At 38.1% G+C, this 16,574-nt stretch overlaps 1 protein-coding gene across 2 annotated transcripts in view; it reads left to right on the forward strand.

Moving 5' to 3' along the window:
• EMB2753 (tetratricopeptide repeat (TPR)-containing protein) overlaps window positions 1–16,023 on the forward strand; it is a 35,377-nt gene extending 19,354 nt beyond the window's left edge. Inside the window, exons 10-26 of one of the 2 annotated variants that reach the window (XM_089145209.1) lie at window positions 904–981; window positions 1,104–1,157; window positions 1,273–1,343; window positions 5,526–5,580; window positions 5,724–5,819; window positions 7,413–7,541; window positions 7,701–7,783; window positions 7,886–8,116; window positions 9,352–9,484; window positions 9,567–9,677; window positions 10,471–10,602; window positions 11,452–11,508; window positions 11,606–11,703; window positions 12,413–12,471; window positions 12,562–12,667; window positions 12,760–12,860; window positions 14,420–16,023. In XM_089145209.1, the coding sequence (XP_089001335.1) occupies window positions 904–981; window positions 1,104–1,157; window positions 1,273–1,343; window positions 5,526–5,580; window positions 5,724–5,819; window positions 7,413–7,541; window positions 7,701–7,783; window positions 7,886–8,116; window positions 9,352–9,484; window positions 9,567–9,677; window positions 10,471–10,602; window positions 11,452–11,508; window positions 11,606–11,703; window positions 12,413–12,471; window positions 12,562–12,667; window positions 12,760–12,860; window positions 14,420–14,622 (1,797 nt within the window). In that variant the 3' untranslated portion in view covers window positions 14,623–16,023. Of the gene's footprint in view, window positions 1–903; window positions 982–1,103; window positions 1,158–1,272; window positions 1,344–5,525; window positions 5,581–5,723; window positions 5,820–7,412; window positions 7,542–7,700; window positions 7,784–7,885; window positions 8,117–9,351; window positions 9,485–9,563; window positions 9,678–10,470; window positions 10,603–11,451; window positions 11,509–11,605; window positions 11,704–12,412; window positions 12,472–12,561; window positions 12,668–12,759; window positions 12,861–14,419 lie in introns of both variants that reach the window. The other variant, XM_089145208.1, reaches the window with a different exon arrangement.
• Window positions 16,024–16,574: the final 551 nt, after the last annotated feature.

Here is a 16,574-nt window from a genome sequence, read left to right on the forward strand (position 1 = left end):
TTTCTAAATGGGTCTTGTTGGCTGGTTTTGACTTTTATAAGGATTCTTGATTTCTAGGTCAAGACGTGATCGAACAGGGTAGGGGAATTCAAATATAAGTTAAAGAGGAGAACTGGAGAAGGGAGAACTGTATGGGGTTTCTAACTTGCAGATAACTGGATGGTGGAGTCTTACATGAAGCTGTGGTGGAAGTGAGGTCAAATCTTCAATCAAAAGAAGGCTGTCAGTTTGTCTTCTTACAAGAACCTTTTCGTTAATGCCTTGGGGACCAAAACTGAAACCCCAGTCTAATCTAATATTAGAACAACAAATAAAAGTTCTGCTAATTGCATAATCTCATTCAATAATCAACTGTAATTTGTCCAAATTCCCCCTCCCCCCCCTTTTTCCGTGTGTGTGGGGTGGAGGGGCTCATGATAAGAATCCTAATGGGACTTGAACTTGGACTGCCTTTTATGTCGTATAAGAAGACCTGTACATGGACTCCTAATCGTTAGCTGCTTTATTACATGTCAACTTAAATAGAGACTGACTTTCAATAAAAGAAACATGGAAGGTCTAAAATGTCCCTGCCTGAAAAAGTTAGGCAGAATTATAAAATTGCCCTTGGGCAACTTAAATTAATTAGACTTGAAAAGAACTACATATGGAATACTAGTATACTACTCTAGTGCTGCTGGGCAGCAGGCCTAGGGGTTTCCTTGAGTCTTGGGACCTTAATCATTTGTTTAGTTTTTCAGGGTTTGGTAATATTAGGTTTATTACTAGCCAAACAAATAAAATGTTCTTTTCAGTTTTTATCTGGGATTTCAGCATACATATGCCAATTTGCTACTACTAATTGGATTCACTACATTAACTGGAATTTCTGATACCCCCTCTCTCTTTCTCTCTCCCATGCAGAGAATACCACTTGATTTTCTAAATGGTGAAAAATTCCGTGAGGCAGCAGTTAGATATGTCAGGCCTCTTTTAACCAAGGTAATGATTTGTAATTTGTGAATGTTTTCTGCTTGGTTATTAGAATGTTAGTTCTGTTTTCGTTTATCTAAATTTGCCCTGGAAACGGAACTCATTTCTCTTTATTGGTGTCTTTCTTTTAGGGAGTTCCTTCATTGTTCTCTGATCTCAGTCCTCTGTATGATCACCCTGGCAAGGTTAGTTTGATTTCTTTGCTTGTGTTTGTGTATCTGTAGAGTGGGAAACAAGCTGTTTTTATTGGGTGCTTATTCTGACAGTTGATCATTTCTTACTTTTGTGTGCCTTCTACAGGCGGATACTTTAGAGCAACTGATTCTTGAGTTGGAAGATTCTATTAGAACAACTGGAGCATATCCGGGGAGGTAATTTATGACTAGTAATTTTTTAATCATCTCATGTTTGCTAGAGGCTAACAAGCTTGCAACCAATATGCACAATATTCCAACATTGTTATGCTTCTTTAAAAAATTTAATGGTCAAATTGCAACTGGTTTTTCCCCCCAGCTGAGAGGCCATTTGTATGTATGCATGCATGTATGCATGTATGTATGTATGTATGTATGTATGTATGTATGCACAAATGTATATATATCAGACAAAAGCTTCAGTTAAGAGGATAGACCCAATGAACTGAACCCAATCAAACTATTCTACAAAAACAGCTCAGAGACCTGTCCACTAACAGATTGTTAATTGTGAATCTGTATCTGGGTTTCATGATAATGTCCCATTTCATCTCTTTTTGGATGGTAGCTGGCAAAGATACATTGTTTGAGACGACTGTTCGTTTTCTGCTGACCCCTGCCACTGAATCGGTTTCATGAAAGCAGTAGTTATTTTCCAAGTAATTGTATCCAAGTATTGTAGGAGGGCCAGCCATATCTGTAATACCAACTAGGGTGGATTTCTTTTACAGATCAAAAACTCCATAGTGGCTGAATCACTTTCTATCCAGAGCGTCTGTGAACCAAGATCCCTTGGACACTCCAATCCTCGGATAAAAAGCCCTAAACACCACCTCAAAATTAGTTATCACCCCTAGGAATGTGTGCAAGACATACACCCCCCTTGCTGCTGCATTGTGAGTTGCCCTTTTGTTCCTGAATTTCCTAAGTTGCCAATTGAGCTTCCATCAACATTTAACTTGTACCAATCTTCCTGAGGTGGTAACCCAAGAAACCCTCCATCAGAGCTCTAGGACTAGTTGGTAAAATATAGTTTTTGTCAACTGAAGGAGAAATATCTTGGGTTTGGATCCTTTCCTTGAAAATCTCCCAATGAGTGCCCAATCAGTGATATGATTCAATCGTGTGGAATATTTTATCCAAAGGTTAAGTAAATCTAATGAGTGCACTTGGATTAGAATATTTACACATGGTTGAATCCTATCACTCGTTGGGCACTCATTGGGAGATTTCTCCAAGGAGAGGAGCCAAATCCAAATATCTTGGGCACATCATCAGCAAAGGAGTGGCGGTGGATCAAGAAAAGGTAGCGGCCATGTTTGAGTGTTTCAAGCGACAGTCAGAATTGTGATTGTGAGGCTTTTTGGGATTGACAGGTTATTATCGTAAATTCATCCAAAATTATGGTAAAAATCGCAGCCCCTCTCACCAACATGCAAAGAGATGAAGGTTCAAATGGGAGCCAAGTTCTGAAGAAGCCTTTGAACAACTCAAATAGGTGATGACTCAGGCCCCTATGTTGGCACTCAAAGATTTTCTAAATCTTTCGAGATTGAGTGTGATGCATCTAGCACTAGTATAGGAGGAGTTTTGGCGCATGAAAGACGACCAATAGCTTTCTTAGCCATGCATTGCAAGGTAAAAGTTTATTTTTATCCACTTGTGAAAAAGAAATGCTTGCTATAGTCCTTGGAGTGCAATGTTGGAGGCATTAGCTACTGGTTAAACAATTTATTGTGCAGATGGATCAAAGAAACTTGAAATTTTTATGGGATCAAAAGATCACTTGACCAGCCCGACAAAGATGGTTATTGAAATTAATGCAGTATGATTTAGTAATTTCCTGTAAACCAGAAAGAGAAAATGTGGTGGCAGATGCATTATCTAGAGAAGGAGAAAATGAAGAGAACTTTGCAATATCCAGCTTAGTCCCACAGTGGCTTGATCCAATTGAGAGGAGATGCAAACTCATCCAAAATTGCAAGAAGTCAGGAAATGTATAACAAAGGGAGAGGCGGTCGAGCCATGGAGTTACAAAGAGGGTGTTTTGTTTTTAAAAACTAGAATCTATTTGTTGGAAGATTCCCACACTGGCACCTATGAAGGCTATCTCAAATCTCTCCAACAGTGAGAATCTGTTTTTTATTGGAATGGAATGAGGAGAAAAATCAGGGAGCACATCAAGCAATGTGGCGCGTGTCAGTGACATAGATGGGAAAATGCCTTTCTTGTGGACCTACTCCCAACCACTTCCCATTCCCACTCACGTATAGATCGATATTTTAATGTAGTGCCAGATTCTAAGGAAAATCTACCATAATTGTCATGGTAGATTGACTTTCTAAATTTGCACACTTGTGTCCGGTTTCCCATCCATATTCAGCCATGCCATGGCTCAAGTATTTTTTTTGAGCAAATTTTTATTTATATGGGATGACTTAGACAATTGTTTGTGATGATCCGGTCTTCACGAGTCAATTTTGGAAAGAATTATTTCTTTTGCAAGGAACTCATTTCAGTTCTTCATCAGCATATCATCCGCTGACAGTCAATCAAATAGAGGTGGTAAATCAGGCGTGGAGATGTACGTGCGGTATTTTACTAGTCATAAGTGAAAGGAATAGGTCAATTGGATTCCGTGGGCGGAATATTGTTACAATACTAGCGTGCATTCTACAACAATAAGACATCTTATGAAATATTTTGTGGTCATGCTCCACCCATGCTTTTTTGTCTTGTGTCCCTAGCACAATTCAAGTGGAATCGGTCGACAAAGAACTCAACATGTGGGATCAAGTTCTAAAACAAATATGGGAACAGTTGCAAGTGGCCCAAAATCGCATGAAAAAAGTGTATGACAAGAAGCACATGGAGAGAAGTTTTGATGTAGGAGATTTTGTCTACCTACTACTTAAAACTTATCGACAAATCTCAATGGCACTTCGAAGAATTCTCAAGTTATCGCCATGTTACTACGAATCATTTGAAGTCAAGTGGCATACAAGCTTCAGTTGCCAAGGGGATCAAAGATTGACCCTTCTATGTTTCATGTATCTTTTCCCAAGAAAAGGGTGGGAGAAAAGATCCAAGTGCTTGCTGAGCTGCAGGATTTCCAGGAAGAAGACATTGTTATTGTTCAGCCACAAGCTTTGTTAGATCGAAGTGTTAGAGGGAAAAAGTAAGATGTTTTGGTGCATTGGAAGGGGTTGGCTCCTGCAGATGCAACTTGAGAAAATTTAGAAGAATTAAGGAAGCGTTTCCCCACCCTTGAGGACAAGGTGAAACCAAGGGGGACCCCCCTCCCAACCCTAAATTGTAGGTGGGGAGTGGAGAATTGGTTATTTGGTTGTAACAGTAACTTGATCGTCAAGTCTGGTGAGTTGTTGTGTGGGTCTAGAGAGTTGTTGTGTGGGTCTTTTTATATATGGGATAATTAATGTATTTAGGATCAAAGAGAATTCTTGTCAAATTAAGCATTTGCTTATTGGGAGTTTGGTTCACTTGAAGAAACTGTTCCTTGTTGTTTTCCTTTCATCTAGAAATATCGGTCGAAGGAAAGCTACTCGATCTGGTGCTCGTAACACAATGTTAGTGGGAGAATTAAAATAGGGTAAATGAAGTGGAGAGGTGTGCTTTTGGTTTTTTGTAATTAATGTATTCCTGTAAAACTCAAGGATTTTATAGTATCATCATATGATCAGCTATGGTATATAGTGCAGGGCATTGGGCTGTTGAAGCATAATTTAGATAAACTCACAATGGTAGAAATGAGGCTGTTGAGATGTATGAGTCGCAAAAATTGGAAGTATGAAGTAACGAATGATCATTCTTATAGTTGGTTTGGGAATAGCTGAAGACATGGCTATGATCCACAGAGGCCTTTGAATATTCCAGTGAGGTGGAGCAATTCAATCCACGTTGATGGAACTGAAAGAGTTAGACAAGGGCCTTAAATACCTTGGGAGGAATAGGAAGAAAAGACATGACCTTGAATAGGGCTGGTTGGAAGGCAGGGTTCATGTAGCTGACCCTTTGTAGTTGGGATAAAACTGAGTAGTTTCTGATGTTGTTATTGGTGTTGGTAGCTATTTAACTGTATGGAATACCCTTTTTGTTGGCCTACTATGGTTGTCGACAACCCTCTCCCACCTTCTCTCCATGACAAATGGAAGATTATTAGCCTTGTATGTGGTCCGGTCCTAGGTTATTTAGATTTTATCTAGAGTTTTCCATGGCTAAGGGGTTAAACTTTATCTTTGTTTTCTGTAGTTGAACTTCTTGTTTATTTTCCTTCTCGATACAGTTATTTATTAAAAATTAAGAGATTTCAGTTTATTACCAAAACCTTTTAAAATGCAGGCATGAGAAAGAGCCCCCTTCAACGCTTATGTGGACCTTATTTTTATTGGCTCAGGTTCTTTTCTTCACTATACCTTGGTTAAATATCCTACTGTCCTCTTGCTTCTTCTTCTTCTTTTTTATTTATTTATTTATTTATCACTTTTATTTATTCATTCATATGAAGGGACTTATTTTAGGGAATTTGTGCTGATGCAGCATTATGACAGACGTGGTAAATATGATATTGCTCTCAGTAAAATTGATGAGGCCATTAATCATACACCAACTGTGATTGATCTCTACTCAGTGAAGGTTTGCGTTTGTCATTTTTAAGGTTATTTGAGTTTTGTCCAGTGCATGCTCTAGTAGTCCCCCCCCCCCCCCCCATGTAACATTTGTTTTACTAATATATTTCTCTTTTATCCTGTCACCTTGCTGTTTATTCCTTTTGTGCTTCATTTTATCTTTTTACCTGGAGGATGGTGCCTTGCATTGAGCATTAGTTGATAATAATCTGTGTAAAACTGGCAAATTTTAACAGTATCTTCTATACTATCTTTGCTCATTATGCAATGGTAGTTAGGGTTTTATGATTGTTCTTAAGTAAGAAATTTGTTGATTAACTAATGAATATTATCAGTCTTCAGAGGAGATTCATTACTGCTTGTTTTTTTTATAGAAACTGTACATTCAAATCAATGGAAAGTAACGAAGTTGCTCATGTGTTTTATGTTTAATTTATTTTTCCCTGAATATGCTTGAGTTGGGTATACGATTCCATTCAAATCCATATTATGAGGGAAACAGGAAACCTGACGGTTAAGGGGTGATTGTATGTAATTTTTTTCAAGAATACTAGGTTACCACAAAATGTCTCATAGCTGGTTTTTTTAGCCTTGTGTTGTGGTTTAAGAGATTCAAGGAGTTCATTCTGAAGAACCACTATATTGATTGTGCTATGCTTTGTTTGGGAGGAAAACATTCCTGGCCTTTTATTGGGATACAAGGTACTTCGCCCCTTTGGGTATGAAGGACCCACTGTTCTGTTGTGACTTCTTGGCATATCTATAGAGATTGGAAGGATGTGATACCCATGTTGTATGTGATCTACAATCTAGACTGCTCAAGGATTTCTGATGATGAATTTTGGAGGTGGTTGTAACATGGATGAGTGATGGATCTGTAGTGAGTTCTGTCTAGGCCTTATTGGTAAGGGTGATTCCTTGAGGGCTGAAAGCCCCCCCCCAAAAAAAAAGTTTTCAACCCGAAGTTAATACCTGAATTGGATACTAGATCCAGTTATACCCGCAAATCTTGATTTCTGGTCTGGATCAAACTGCACTAGCGCCAGCTTTTTCTCACATAACTAGTTTCTCATGAGACACCTGGCTCAGTATATTTATATAATTTTCTGATCAGTAAAAATTGCTTACTTTGGAGAACCACTTCCTTTTCTGAGGTCCGAGAATGAAATTTGAAAAAAGTAGGAAGAGCTCACCTACACCAGACGAATTGAGTAATTGAGAAACGAAGTTTCTTCATAGACATATGTTTATGGAAGCTTTCTTCAGAGGAAGTGGTATGCCTTTATCTTCAAAAATGGGCTACCAGGTGGTGATGGCTTCCAATCCGACGCCGTACTTCACGTGGACTTATTTGAAATTAACAATAGCAGAATTATAGATCTTTCTACTTTGAATTTGGATATACCAACAAATTTTGTCACCTAAAAGATAGTTATTTATTTTGCCAAAAGAAATAAAGATGGTGTCTTTCTTGATTGATATGGCCATTTTTATTCTATCATGAACTTGAGAAATCTATTGGCTATTCGGTTGTTTACTCACAGAGCAATCTATATTTTGTTGACTTTAAATTTCCTGTTGATTTGGTGTCTGTTCACAGGGCAGGATATTGAAGCATGCAGGTGACTTGCCTGCTGCTGCTGCTTTGGCAGATGAAGCAAGGTCTATGGACCTTGCAGATCGCTACATAAATAGTGAATGTGTTAAGCGTATGCTTCAGGCTGATCAGGTGTATATTTTTATTCCAATATTTTTCTTTTATTTTATTTTTTTTGTTGAATTTAATCATTTAATTTTGTGTTAATCTCCTTCAATCTGCATCTTTCTCTATTTTTTGTGTTCTTGTGGGAAACTGAGTTTTTTTTTGAATGTTTGACTTTCTGCAAAGGTTGGACTAGCAGAGAAAACTGCGGTATTGTTCACAAAGGATGGAGATCAGCACAATAACCTTTATGATATGCAGTGCATGTGGTATGCTTTTTGTCCTTTTTTGTTAAGATTTTAGAAGTTTCTATCCCAAGTGGCTATTGTGACTCTACTGCTAATTTGTCTGTGTTTATGCATCCTGAGAAGGTATGAACTAGCTTCTGGTGAAAGTTACTACCGGCAGGGTGATCTCGGTAGGGCTTTGAAAAAGTTTTTGGCTGTGGAGAAGCATTATGCAGATATGACTGAAGATCAGTTCGACTTTCATTCTTATTGCTTAAGAAAAATGACTCTGCGTGCCTATGTGGAGATGCTAAAATTTCAGGATCGGTTGCATTCACATGCATATTTTCATAAAGCAGCAGTTGGGGCTATTAGGTAAAGGATTTTTTTTTATGTGTATATCTATGCTCTAAATTATGTGTCACAGCTGGATGAGAGTTTTGATATCCTAGACGATTAGTTTTGAATGCTAAAGTAACTAGAACCAAGATGGCATTTTGACGATGAACAATTCCAAATTGAACTATGCCTCTGATACGGTCAAAATCCAATATTTTGTTTGGTGGTCAGAAAGTTGGTAAAATTTGACGGCACAATCATTGGTTTTGTATGTATGTTCCTCCCCCCGTGCGCGTGTGCGCGCGCACAGGGGGACAGGTCTTTCTCTTTCTCCTCTTCTCTCCTTTTTCAAACTTCCAGACATAACCTAATCTTAATTGAATGGTTGGTAGTTGGTAAAATTGTAGGACATGAGGGGAAATTATAATAATATCTTAATGGAGCTTTAGGGAGTACTATAAGGATAAATATGCACTGGTGTATAAGTAATCGGGGTATCGGTTCAAGTGTTCAATGACTGCTAGATTCTAGCAAAATTGTGAAGCAAGATGTTAAATTTGTAGGGACCTGTGTATTACTTGATGTTGCAATTCGAATATTTTGCTGTGATATTAGCTGACCTCATCTAGTTGGTGTGATGCTGTATTATTGTACAGTCGTGGGAGCTTATATTTTCAGGAGATTGTATTTCTTTGTGCAAATTCATAGCTTTTTTTGCATTTGTACCATTTCACCTCAATAAATTGTACTTTTTATGGGATGGAACAGTTTAGTAATTTTTGGGCCACTTTTTTACATCAGTTAGTTTGACTATACTGTACTCTTTGTTATTTGTATACAGAGAAACCAAAATATTTCACTAAATTGTTATGCATTTCAATGGAAATGCAATGTATGTTTATGTATTTCCTGTGGCCTAGGATGAAGATGTCACTGGAATGGGAGAAAAGGACATTATGTCTTTCAGAGGAGAGAGATGGGGATGAGGGGATACAAATTTGGGATGTTGAACTTTTTCTGTTTGGTGTTTTCTTGGGGACAAGAATCATGTGTATTTGATTACTATTAATCATCTTGATAAAGAACATGGGAAGATTAAAAAGATTTGGGGATCTTGCAGTCGCTGATCGATGGAGGAGCTGAACCATACCAGCTACCGCCACCCTTGAAATGTTGATCAGTCGTAGTCTCTATAATGGCTTCCATTAACTTGTATCTTGTAGCACTTTTCAACTTTCTATTTAACCATATTCATCTATGCATATATATAGATGCTATTTGAAGCTGTATGATTCTCCTCCAAAATCAGCAACTGAAGAAGATGATGAAATGTCAAAGTTGCTTCCTGCCCAGAAAAGGAAGATGAGACAAAAGCAGAAAAAAGCAGAAGCCCGTGCTAAGAAAGTAAACTAGTTTTATATCGTTTGTTTTTTAGTCACCTTTCTTCTCAGTGATTTAATGTGACATTTTCATATTTTGAAAGGAGGCTGAAGAGAAAAATGAAGAGGAATCAAATGCAACTGGTGCCTCTAGGAGTGGAAAACGGCAACATGCCAAACCAGTAGATCCTGATCCCAATGGGGAGAAGTTGTTGCAGGTAGAAAGGGATTCATGAAACTTTTTTTCTACTGAGTATTTGATTTTTTTTCTTCTTTTTTTTCTCCCCTTTCTCCCCTCTAAATCAGTGTGTTATTGAATATGCACAATCGGGTAGCAGATCATTTGCACTTATGCCAACAAGCTAGTCCTTGAGAGAGCTCAAAGTTGAAAAAATAGCCATAGTTGATTTGTAGTAAATGCAAAGGTGAAAGGTTGAAGTAATTGAGTTATTTCCTACTTGAAAGATAAAATTTTAGACGGCCAGAAATGGGAAGGACCATCTTCACCCCCTGCCCTGGGGGGGGGGGGTTGGGGTGTTACAGTTGAACAGAAAATTACTAGTACTACTGTCCCAGTCATAGTAGCCATGGATATGACTTGGCAAGAATGGATCTTCAAAGGATCAAAGGGTAATTTCCCTTAGGAAAGAAGTTGCTTTCCTTGGCTCAGATGTGTCATGGCCCCTTTGAAGGTGTAGTGTGCCTATGTCGATGGGTAATCATTAATCTCTCCCTTGGGGAAACTCATGCACCTGACTGAGACAGATAAAGGAAAGATTCTCTCACCAAAAACAAGTAAACGCCCGTGAACATTTCTCCAACCTGTCAATGAAATGAACAGAAGGGCTTTCCTCTTTTGAAATAACGTTTTTGCCCACTTGCTTACTCCTTTGAGTGGCTAGCTTTCCTGAAAACTACTCCTCAAGAGTCTTCAGTATCTGCTGACAGAGCACATATATTTAGCTCTTAGGAACAATAACTTACTCTTTGGTTTTGATTTTCATTTGGCAGGTTGAAGATCCATTGTCAGAAACTACAAAATATCTGAAGCTACTGCAAAAGCATTCTTCGGAGTCCTTGGAGACACACTTACTTTCTTTTGAAGTGAATATGAGAAAACAGAAAATATTGCTTGCTTTTCAGGTACATTTACAACCGAAAGCATTCTTAACACCCCCCTCTTACCAAACCAAAAAATAAAAAAAGAATACTAGCAAATTATGGTTGCATTGAAACTACCTTTGTTGAAGGGGTGAAATCACATGGTAGGAAAAATAATTTGTTGGGACAATCTTTCCCATGCACTGGCAAGCCTTGGAAAATGAATTTAAGACATTTCCATAATTTCTCTTTTGGAAAAAGGAATATTAATGTCTTATCTACAAAAACTGTAACAATGTGTTCATCTCTCATTAGTGGAAGCAGCTGTGAGGGCCATATGAAGTAACCGCTATCAAGCATGATGGGAGAGAGGGGGGGGGGAATTTGAGAACTGTAAATCAAACAGGAGTTATCTTCCAAATCTTTGAACCTTTGTTGTTGAAATTTGATACACTAATATTGAAAATGATAAATAAAGCTATGAGTACATCACAATGTGGAGATGAGGTTCAACTAATTCATCCATCTCATGTGGGCTTCCATATGAGGGATTAAAGGACACCTCGTGGTGCCTCTTTTTCTGCCCAGATGAGGGGTTAAGGGACACCTGATGGTGTCTCCTCTCTTTTTCTTTTTCTTTTTTTCCCCATTTTTTTTTTAAGTCTTATTGTTTCCTGTTTGTCTTCACGGAGATGTTTCTCCATCTTGCTACCTTGCATAGTTTTTTCCTTGCTTATGGAGAATTTGATGATTTCGAAGGGTGATAGGGTTGCCAATGGTTGTGTTATCCTCACAAATGTCACTTGTTAGTTGGTTTCATGGAATTACTGTATTTCTAACATTGATTTGCAGGGAAGCATTTCTTTAACTCAGCTTACACTTTTTTTGCAGGCTGTAAAGCAGCTTCTTAGGTTGGATGCAGATAACCCTGATTCCCATCGATGCTTGGTATGTTAATTGTCCAGGCTTAATTGTTTGTCCGTAAGATTTTCTTTTTATTCTTATATGCATCTTTATTACACTAATTTTGGACTTTTTATTGCAGATAAGATTCTTCCATAAAGTGGGATCTCTGGCAGCTCCAGCATCTGATTCAGAGAAACTAATTTGGAATGTCTTGGAAGCAGAGCGTCCTGAACTCAGGTTCCCCACACATTTCCCTGCTATGATAGTGTATTTGTATTTTTCTTGTTGACAATATCATGATCCAGTTAGTGGATGGTTACTTCTGTTTTGCTTGCTTTCTAATTTTCTTATTGCTTGGTTGACAAGTAATTTCCGATAGTTTCTTTTTCAGTAGATCTGGGAGATTCTATGCACTTGTGTAATTTTCTGTTGCTCTAACTCAGTTTAGGAAAGTTCTGCTAAACTCAGATTGGGTTCTTTTTTATAAATAAAGTACATAGGGGTAAGCCTCAATACACGAGTTCTCCCCTTCGTCTTCTGCTCCTTCCCCCCTCTTCTTTTCTCTTCTCATCCCCATTATCTCTGCTGGTCAGTTCTTTAACATCTGAAGTTGCTACAATTCTCTTATTAAGTTTTTCTGTTGGGCAAAGGATATTGAACGTTCACTATCCTCATAGTTACTTGAAAAACTTCTCTTGACTGGTTGGCAAGGCATTGCATAGGCACAGGGATGATGAGACGTGGGATTGTAAACCCCCCCCCCCCCCCCTTCAAAAAAAAAAAAAAAAAAAAAAAAAAAAAAAGAAAGAAAGAAAGAAAAGAAGAAGAAAAAAAGTGAGAAAGAATTTGAGATTCTTCAGCTAATGGCTTGACTGATTATTCCACCCTTCAGTGCTTTTTCTGGAGCTTTTATCTCATATTTCCTCTCTTTTTTTCTTCCCTGCAGTCAATTGCATGGAAAATCTTTGATAGAAGCAAATAGCATTTTCTTTGAGAAACACCAAGGTATTTTTATTCTTTTTCTGTCTACCTTAAACATCTACTAGGGTTTTGTTTGCTACATTCATTTTTCACGGAGATACTTTTCTTTTGTAGATTCATTGATGCACAGAGCAGCAGCAGCAGAAATGCTTTATCTCTTGGATCATGAAAAGAAGTCTGAGGCTATTAAAATTATTGAGGAGTCAGCCAACGATCCCATGTCTCTGTCTCTCTCTTTCTCTTAAAATTATTGAAGAGTCCTATGTGTCTCTCTCTGTGTTGGATTCTAACTCTTCATGTGTTCAAAATCAGAAATGGAGCATTGGGATCAGTGAAGGACTGGAAGCTCAAAGAATGCGTTTCAGTTCACAAACTACTTGGAACAGTATTGGTTGACCCTGATGCCGCATCTAGTAAGTGCCTCCGTATCATTTTGTCCATCTTTTTCCTTTCATGTATTATGCTGAGGGAAAAGATGCTCTCTTACCTGGGATTTAGATACATGAATACTGCTCTACTATTCCATTGTTTTCATGGTGCTGTATTTATTGTTGAGTCATAAACTTCTAATCTTTCGAGAATTCAATCCCGGTCCTTACAGCCTTCATCTTGCCATTTACCCTTTAAAGCCTGGAAGTCATATATCATCACTCCTTGGTGGAATGCGTGAACAATCTCAGTTGATTATGCATTATTGTGTATTGTCAGCTCAGCACTATCACTTTCATTGTTAATGAAGGCAGCCTTTATTTTGTCTTGTTTCAATGCTACTCATCCTCAAAATCTTGTTTACTAGTTTTTACTCGTATGCCTGAGATGCATCTAAATATGTGGTAGATGGTATCTGCTTGTATTTTCCTTAAATTTTAATTGTTTTGCACTGACCATATAATGTTTTTAGAAATGTCCCCAGTTTGTTCGTTCTTTTTAATTCGAGGGACAACAGAGTTAAATCCCTCCCTCTCTCCGATGTCTTTCTTTTTTCAATCTAAACTACTACCTATTTCCACTTATTATCTGAAAACCATTGTGGTTTCTTCTAAGTGGTGCTCTTTTCTTTTTTTTCTTTCTTTCTCTATTTTGTAGTGCAGTTTCGTGAATCAGAACCTCATTAACATCATTCTGCTTGACTGTTATCCCTTCATTATATGCAATTTTAATAGGTTTCCTCTCTCAAAGCCTTGAAAATAGGAATCATTTTTTGTATCTTCTCACCTTTCATCTTCTTTCAAATAATTCTGTGTTTTATTTTATAATTACAACTCAAATAAATATTTTTCAGTAAATTATTAACTTAATTATTTTTTTCTTCCTTAACAATATATATATTTTTTGTTTTTCAAAAAAGAAAAACCTAAATAACAAATCTTCTTTTTTTTTCATTTGTACTTGCCTCACGTGTATGTATGTATGTATGTATGTATGTATGTATACAATTTTGAACTATTGAAGTACAAATGGTAAAGGTGCAACATGTGGTGGGCTGTATGGCAGAATTGGAACTCCTATTTGACATTCTGACCAATTTATCAGATCCTGTCCCTGTTTATCATCTCGATTTGGCACTAATGATAGGCCATGCGGGAAAGTGGCCACTGTACTACCTTCTTTCTAGCCTTCTTAACGATAAAATAGAAGGAAAGGAAATCCTTTCTTACTTTGTATTATCTTTGAGGTTACTTTTGGAGGGGGGGGGGAGGCCATATTGTTCAATGAAGTGAGGTTGGATGTATGAATTGTTGTGTTGGATGCACTTCTTGCACCAAGTACAAGTGTGTGGTGGTGGTTTTTTTCCATTTATTTATTTATTAATAAGGCTGATATGTCGTTGATTTCATTGCACCAAAGCAAAACATTGGTTTTTATTTTTTGGGGTAATACAAAACAGTATTCTTGAGGCTATACAATGTGAGGTGAGCAAATATCATTTCCTTACCAGGTAAATCTCAAGGTTAATTCTGTTCTCATGCAGGATGGGAAGCACGTTGTGCTGAGTACTTCCCTTACTCGACATACTTCAAAGGCCCTTGCAGCTCGGTCATCATGAAATCTGTCGACGACAGGTTATGTAAAGTGCCACAAAATGGGGGCCCAGGCCATCAGGAAGTTCTTGAAACGGGGCCCACTCATTCCCTTAATGGAAAATTAGAGGCCTTCAAAGATCTCACTGTTTAAACTCAATTGTCAGTCTTCTGCTAACCCATCTGGAAGAGTCGTAGGAAATTAAAAGGGTATATTGAAAGAGAATCCCAAGGTTTGGAGCCATTCCACTTTAGAGACAAGAGCAAGTGCACTTCAAGACACTGACATGGAGGAGGTACCTCAAGCCTGAAGATGTTCCTTGAGGTTTTGTGCGCGATTTTGCGGTGAGCAACTAGAATTTTGCATTGAGACTGGGTTTCTTTTTGTTTTTTGCATGCCATTTCTATGTTTACCCCACCCACCCCTCCCAAAAAGAAAATGGTGCAGGATGGATTCTGTGAGAAATGTGTACATTTGCTAGTTCATCATGTTGTCCGAGCTGTTGGATCATGTGCTGTCTTCTGTTTGATCTACAAAATGGAAGGTGATGGGTTGAGGGGTTACTAACGGCATTTCAAGTTCATAAATGCTTAGGGCAAAGAAATGCTTTTCTTGATCTTGTCCGTGCAGGGTACTGCAATGCCTCGATGAGCTCTGTCCTGTTATTACGCGTACTCAGCCCTTTGTTCTTGTCAATTGTTCATTCATCCTATGTGTACACTATAGAATTTAAGAAAATTTTGACAGATTTATATTGTATCCATTGATTTTATCTTGAAGTTCAAGAATCTACCTCGTGCTAAGGTTTACTAATTTTTTTCATTGAAGTTGGAGCAACGTCTTCTTTTGGTCTCAATTGTGCATCTGGGTGTTTGGGAGCAGGACCCGGACTTTTTCATGATTGAGGTTTTCAAGCCAGGCTTCTTAGTGGTTCTCAAAATCTTGAGGGTTAATAATACTAATAGAATAGCGGTAGATGTTGATTGAGTAGTGTTAAAAAAATTCCTGCTCTTGGCCTGTTAGGTGGGTTTTTTGACTGCTTGTGAGGGTGAGTTTGGATCAGGGGATTGTGTTTTCCTCACATCTCTACATTATTTTCGATCACTGACAAGATATTAGAAGTGGATTTCCTTCTAAATATGTGGAGGGATGTAATAGGAGTACATGCTTCAATCCTCCCGGTGGATAATGACTCTAAACTCAATGAGGGTATGGTGGATAAAGGGAAATATTCACTGGAAATACCTTTTGGAAACCATTCTAAATGTGCTTGTTTTGTAGTTGATCAGTAGTTATGAACCTCTGACGGTGGTGTCCATGGTGATGCACTATCTATCTCAGAAAAATTGAGGCATTGCTAGACCTGATTTTAGGTCAACCCAGGTGAAAAAGGTACCCTAGCTTCTAAACAGGAGAAAGAAAGAAAATATTACATGCTATGCCAAATGTTTGTGCCGATTCAATGTGTTGATACACACTGTGAACTATCTCATGGGCTCAGTTGGCTCTCCTAATTCGTTACATGCCAAGAAGTGGAACAGCAAAGCTTGGGCATTCGTCAGTCTCAGCACACAGGATGTGCTCCTGTGCTCCTAGTGGAGTATTTGCACATTGTAAATCAAGTTGCAGAGTGAAAAAAAATCAAAATTTGGAAAAAATCCTTCGCCACAATCACCTCACTCTGGCTCTGATAAACAAAGTGCAGGCTCCGTTTTGAGGCAAAGAGAAATGGAGGATCCAAGAGTCTCCCGCCTCTGTGACTCTCTGCCTCTTCTTCTTCTTTCTCCTTTTCTCCGCCATTCTTCCTATCTTCTTCCCTGACTTATTTTTTTCTCTATTTTCCCTCAATCGAAGGGCTTTCTCTAGGGTTTACTCTTCACACCAAAGCTGCTTTGCACTTTGCTGTTTCTTCTTCTTAGATCTGTGTTGTTAGTTTGATTGGTTTGGTTTGGTTTGTTTGGAAGTATCGATTTGTTTTGGTTTTGAAACAGAAGTAAATTGCAGGTCTTGATTATGTTAGTGGTCATAGATCTGGCTATTCAACTCTTTGGGAAAACCCCTTGCTAGATTTAGATGTTAATCTCTCGGATCTGAAAGCTTTGATG

This window comes from Hakea prostrata, chromosome 2 (assembly GCF_041222555.1).
Source record: "Hakea prostrata isolate BN-2017 chromosome 2, UWA_Hpros_2, whole genome shotgun sequence".
In the NCBI taxonomy this organism is placed as follows: domain Eukaryota; kingdom Viridiplantae; phylum Streptophyta; class Magnoliopsida; order Proteales; family Proteaceae; genus Hakea; species Hakea prostrata.